The sequence below is a fragment of the Mizuhopecten yessoensis genome, unplaced genomic scaffold, assembly GCF_002113885.1.
Source record: "Mizuhopecten yessoensis strain PY_sf001 unplaced genomic scaffold, ASM211388v2 scaffold9157, whole genome shotgun sequence".
NCBI classification, from domain to species: Eukaryota; Metazoa; Mollusca; class Bivalvia; order Pectinida; family Pectinidae; genus Mizuhopecten; species Mizuhopecten yessoensis.
The window spans coordinates 1,578,971-1,585,932 of record NW_018407907.1 but is presented as its reverse complement, the minus strand read 5'-3'; the positions used below and the strand labels follow the sequence as shown (position 1 = coordinate 1,585,932).

The window sequence follows — 6,962 nt, the reverse complement described above, 5'->3', positions numbered from 1 at the left end:
TATATATATATATATCTTTAAAGTTGAACTTGGTTTTAGATAGTATCGATATATATGTTTTTGATACTGTAGCCTGGATACAGTGTATCACTTGAAACATTTTGTACCACAAATTAATCTTAATAGTGTTCTGAGGGTAAAATGTATTTGGGCCAGATAAGGACTCGAACCCATATCCTCATCATTATAATGTTGTGCTTGCCAGTTTTGGTCAGCGGTTGTACCCTGGCTCATTTACGGCACAGACAGGAACATTTCAAACAAAGTAAGGGGAGGTTAATTGTTTTATGTACAAATACTATATAAGAATTATTTAGCGTTTTGCCTACTGTCGGAAAATGATCCTTAAATTTTACATTGGTATTTTAATACCTTATTACCAGGTTAACCTAGTAGTAAATGGACAACCAATAATTCCACAGTGATTAGTAAAGGGAAAGTTTATTACAAAACAAGCAACATCAATACACACCGGCCCATAGAAAAGCATGTAGTAGTTATGCAATACTTAGATTTTGATTATTACAAGGAAGGGGTAAAAATGACCCACATACACTATACACACACTACACGTTACTGTGCTCACAAATAATACAGCTTATGGATTCTTATACCACGACCGACAATTGTAATCAATGGACATTGTTTTTCTTGCATGACTATAACTTTGATAGATTATTTATGAAAAGAAAACCATACCTTTCGAGGCTTTTATGACAACAATGAGGTGAAATAAACAAATTTCAAGCAACAACAACAAAGATCTGATGACGTCCGTAGGGGTTAGACTAGCAATCGAACCCTAGACCTCCAATTTTAATATAGTCGTTCTAACCGACTAAGCTGACGGGTCAAATGAAGTGTCCTGACATAATTGTTATCCAGTTACATCCAAAACAAAATTCAATGGAATTAACTGTATATAAAAAGCAACGAAAGCAGTGGGACAGTGATCCTCATATAGTTTACATCAAATTATTTCCACATTGTCAGATGAAAATTTATGCAGATAATGGGATGGCGTACTGGTGATATAAAAAGGCATAGGACTTCTAACCTTGGCCTCCGAGAACATTTGTAGAAATGACACTAGCAGGTGTCACGTAGTGTATATATTTATACTTGCAAAGCTGTTATCCGATCTGGAAGCATATGTAATTATTATTTGACGATGTGCAATTCTAATTATTAGTCACATGGCAATCTAAAACAATAGTTTAATTGGATATATTCTATAATGGAATGATTGTATGTCTTAACGACAAGTTCCAAAGGAACACACAAAGGCATCTATGGATAACGAGCAACCCTGAAACTCAAGGGAGATAACTCTTTCAAAAATTAAAATATTAATTCACATCTGTCAACTCATTGAGAATGTGTTTGGTCACACCAGATAATACAGTTCATTACCAGATGAAAGTTATTACATAGATGGGTCATTGTTTTCACTAGAAATTCAGAAACATGACCAGTATAATCCTATCTTACATGATAGTTGCTGAAATGATCGTCACACATTATATGTTTGATACCCAACAGAAGTACAACAACCAATAACGTGTTGTTGTCACATAACAATTTACATGTATTTTCACAATGATGTTTGCATAATTGAATAATACCAGCAGAAATTAGCAAAGGTATTATAGATAGATTTTTTTATTTTTCAATGTTGAGGATGCTGAAAATAATGTTACTCATTATGACCAGATATCAGACTCGATCTGTTGTTGACAGGAATGATCCATCAGGTATTGCATATTTCATTTAGGTGACTTTGGACAAATTTTAGACAAAAATTATGTACATACATATTTAAATAAATTCACATATTATTATTTCAAAATTTCTGTAAATAACAACTGCTGAAACTAAACATTGACAATTCAATCAAGTTAAACTACTGAAACTACCAAACTAACTAAGTTTAGATCGAAACAGGTCAACACATGCGTCACCCCCTAAACCTTGTATACTTCGAATCCAATTAATACATTCCCGATAGGGCTGACCTTGGAATCGGTCATGTCAAAGTCATGGCAGTAAACTTTAAGATTGTTTTCAATTACAAAATCTTGGTCACTCACTAGGCTGAACTAAACTTGAAGGTCTGTCTTCTTTACCGTCATGGCATCCACGGCGATTCTTTTGATCTTTTTCAAAGTCTTTGACCCTGTATACCACAAGGGATCACGTAAAAAGTCTCCCATTTTGTCAAGGCATATTCCAAGAGCGGATCCCTTGAATTTGGAGGATGCCCTTGCCTATTTGTTGTAATTTGTGCATACAAATACAATGATGATTTGTAATGTAAATATTGCTTCAATGTACTGCATAGGCTATAACAGAAAGACATAGTCCAAGTGTGGTCAAGTACATTATACGGGTTATGGAATATATGCTCTCAAAGGCATTTCCTAGAATACTGAAAACCCATTTTTTCTAAATTTATCTTAACTTTATTTTTTATTTACTGTTGATTGGCTTGACGAGCTTGCCTTGTAAGTTTTCTACGGAAAAATGTCATAGTTTACTATGTATATAATTATATGGAGAGTCAGGATCACAATCGATAGTCCAGTCCTTGTACATATCTCAGTATTAGTAGGAGATGACGGTCTACAATTTAAATGATGAGTTTGATTTAATCACTGGTGTACTTAAGTCGTTTTACTTTCCTATTGCTACCATGCACCACCCACAGAACTCCCTGCTTGTCTACACAAACACCGTTTGGTCTGTATATGTCAGTATACAGCAATCCCAGATATTGTCCATCACCACTCAGCAGATGTAGACAGTTGTTGTTGAAGTCAGTCACCACCAGTTGTCCCAATCTGTCGTACGTTACACACGTGGGGTAGAACGTCTGGGATTCAGGCCTACTGCCGTGTTGGTGTGGTCCGTACCTGTATACCTCCTGTAGATGTTTGTTCAACACTATTATGTGTTTTTCAATTGACCAATCTCCATCAAGTACAGCAACATTCTCACTGACCGGACACTCCGATATCATCATTGGTGAACGCATTAGTGGTTCCGTTGACGGTGATGTTGTCATGAGACTTTTCTTTCCTTCTCGAGTGTACTTGATGATTCCGTGTTTCGTCCCCACAAGGACATGGCCATCTTTAGTAACACACAGACACATAGGTTTATCCCTCGTGTTGAATTTACGGACCAATGAACTTGATGTCAACCATTTACCTGATTTCAGCTTCATGACACTGTTATCTTCCCTAGAGCATACCCAGACTTTTTGTGTAGAGGGAGACATACAGATGTGTGTTACTTCAACAGGACTAAATATCGCCTGCTGTATTCCTCCCTTACTGGTCAGCTGTGTCAAATGTAAGTAAGGTCCATATGCCCAAGCACCTTTATCGCTAGCAGGACAGATATACTTGATCACAGATGGAGCATCCCATTTTGACAGAACTGAAATGATTGGTAGAATAGTGGGAAGTTTTGTTGAATTGGTCATATCGTACGGCATTTGGTCTGAAGGTCGCGTTAGCTGCTTGTCTGATGGCTCGGCGGTTTTTTCGACTTCAGCAGAAACATGATAATCACTTTGACCAGAAGAAGTCAAGATAATTTTCCCCAATGCAGACGTTAAAGCTTCTTTAGGATTTTTGCTTTGACTGATCTTGGCGGTCCCAAGGACTGGTCTTCTAGGTAATGTGATGTCTGTGTTAAGCCTTCTGGTAACGTCAAACACCTTGATATCTGTGCCAGTCTGAAGGGTTTCCTTACACTGATTTAGTTGATCTTTCAATTCTGCAAGTTTCATTTGGAGTTCTGTCTTGTAACTAGTGAGGAGTTGGGTATTTTCATCTTCTAAATGTTTCAACTGTGAAAGTGTTTCAGCTGTTAAAACATCAATGTCTTCTTTTAGTTTCGTTCCTTTCCTTTTCACTTCTTCTGCCACACTCTTGAAATGGCTAAGGTGTTTTTCCAGACTCTCCTGGTTTGAATTGATTTCCTGTTGTATTTGAATCAGCTCCTTTTGTTCTGTTTCATTGATGAACGTTTTTATTTTACGTTTGTTGTTTGGAGTGACTTCACTCAACGGAACAATGTCATGACCTTTGTGTGAAGTAGAAATACAATTGGCACATATGACGTCACGACATGTCTCACAGAACCAGTCCAAAGTATTCCCTTTGTGATGTACGCATGTCGCATGACCTTGACCCCAGACAACTGATTGTCCCTTTTCTGCCATTTTAACTGATGATGAATGCTTACGTGGTAGTCAATATGTGGTAACACACTAAACCCTTCTGGTAGTTAATAATCTATGGTAATACACTGCACATCTGTGGTAGTCAATATTCTATGGTAATACCCTGCACATCTGTGGTAGTCAATATTCTATGGTAATACACAGCACATATGTGGTAGTCAATGGGCTGTGGTAATACACTGCACATATGTGGTAGTCAATATTATGTGGTAATACACAGCACATATGTCGTAGTCAATATTCTATGGTAATACACTGCACATCTGTGGTAGTCAATAGTCTGTGGTAATACACTGCGCATATGTGGTAGTCAATATTCTGTGGTAATACACTGCACATATGTGGTAGTCAATCTTCTGTGGTAATACACAGCACATATGTCGTAGTCAATATTCTGTGGTAATACACTGCACATCTGTGGTAGTCAATATTCTGTGGTAATACACTGCACATCTGTGGTAGTCAATAGTCTGTGGTAATACACTGCACATATGGGGTAGTCAATATTCTGTGGTAATACACAGCACATATGTCATAGTCAATATTCTATGGTAATACACAGCACATATGTCGCAGTCAATATTCTATGGTAATACACTGCACACCTGTGGTAGTCAATAGTGTGTGGTAATACACAGCACATATGTCGTAGTCAATATTCTATGGTAATACACAGCACATATGTCGCAGTCAATATTCTATGGTAATACACAGCACATATGTCGTAGTCATTATTCTATGGTAATACACTCCTCATCTGTGGTGGCTGATATTTTATGGAAACACACTCCACAGTTGTGGTAGTCAACGCTTTTCAATATTCTATGGTAATACACTGCACATCTGTGGTAGTCAATATTCTATGGTAATTCGCTGCACATCTGTGGTAGTCAATATTCTATGGTAATTCGCTGCACATCTGTGGTAGTCAATATTCTATGGTAATACCCTGCACATCTGTGGTAGTCAATATTCTATGGTAATTCGCTGCACATCTGTGGTAGTCAATATTCTATGGTAATACACAGCACACATGTCGTAGTCAATATTCTATGGTAATACACTGCACATCTATGGTAGTCAATATTCTATGGTAATACACAGCACACATGTCGTAGTCAATATTCTATGGTAATACACTGCACATCTGTGGTAGTCAATAGTCTGTGGTAATACACTGCGCATATGTGGTAGTCAATATTCTGTGGTAATACACAGCACATATGTGGTAGTCAATAGTCTGTGGTAATACACTGCGCATATGTGGTAGTCAATATTCTGTGGTAATACACTGCACACCTGTGGCAGTCAATAGTCTGTGGTAATACACTGCACATATGGGGTAGTCAATATTCTGTGGTAATACACTGCACATATGTCGTAGTCAATATTCTGTGGTAATACACTGCACACCTGTGGTAGTCAATATTCTATGGTAATACACAGCACATATGTCGTAGTCAATATTCTGTGGTAATACACTGCACATCTGTGGTAGTCAATAGTCTGTGGTAATACACTGCGCATATGTGGTAGTCAATATTCTGTGGTAATACACTGCACATATGTGGTAGTCAATAGTCTGTGGTAATACACTGCACATATGGGGTAGTCAATATTCTGTGGTAATACACAGCACATATGTGGTAGTCAATATTCTGTGGTAATACACAGCACATATGTCGTAGTCAATATTCTATGGTAATACACTCCTCATCTGTGGTGGCTGATATTTTATGGAAACACACTCCACAGTTGTGGTAGTCAACGCTTTGTGATAGTCAATATTCCGTGGTAAAACAATCCTCATTTGTGGTAGTCAATATTCTGTGGTAAAACAATCCTCATCTGTGGTAGTCAATATTTCGTAGTAAAACAATCCTCATTTGTGGTAGTCAATATTCCGCGGTAAAACAATCCTCATTTGTGGTAGTCAATATTCCACGGTAAAACAATCCTCATTCGTGGTAGTCAATACTCCGCGGTAAAACAATCCTCATTTGTGGTAGTCAATATTCCGCGGTAAAACAATCCTCATCTGTGGTAGTTAATATTTCGTGGTAAAACAATCCTCATTTGTGATAGTCAATATTCCGCGGTAAAACAATCCTCATTTGTGGTAGTCAATATTCCGCGGTAAAACAATCCTCATTTGTGGTAGTCAATATTTCGTGGTAAAACAATCCTCATTTGTGATAGTCAATATTCCGTGGTAAAACAATCCTCATCTGTGGTAGTCAATATTTCGTGGTAAAACAATCTTCATCTGTGGTAGTCAATATTCCGCGGTAAAACAATCCTCATCTGTGGTAGTCAATATTTCGTGGTAAAACAATCCTCATCTGTGGTAGTCAATATTCTGTGGTAACACACTCCGTACCTTATGTAGTCATTGTTCTGTAATCTTTTGTTACACACTCCACAGGTTAGCTTGTATCGTTTGTATCATTACTGCAAAGAAATATAAGGAAAAACTGTGAGTGTTTATAATTAGAACGAAAATAAATAACGTATTTTTCAGTTTAATAGAAATTATAGTTTAATTACGTAGACGTTTGAAATATGAGTAATAATCACATCTGTTATGGAATGATATTGTCCTTAAATCGGTTTTAGTTTACATATATAATATTTTAAATGATTAGAACACCTGCTCATTGACATTTAAAGAATGAGTGTCTATAAGGCCTTTTTTTGGGCCCCGTAATAT

At 37.1% G+C, this 6,962-nt stretch overlaps 1 protein-coding gene across 1 annotated transcript; it reads right to left on the bottom strand.

Annotated features, from left to right (window-relative positions):
- Positions 1-422: 422 nt before the first annotated feature.
- On the bottom strand, positions 423-5,047 carry LOC110457466. The gene has a single exon (XM_021508763.1). The coding sequence runs from the start codon at positions 4,229-4,231 to the stop codon at positions 2,648-2,650; it is 1,584 nt and encodes a 527-aa protein (XP_021364438.1). The 5' UTR covers positions 4,232-5,047; the 3' UTR covers positions 423-2,647.
- Positions 5,048-6,962: the final 1,915 nt, after the last annotated feature.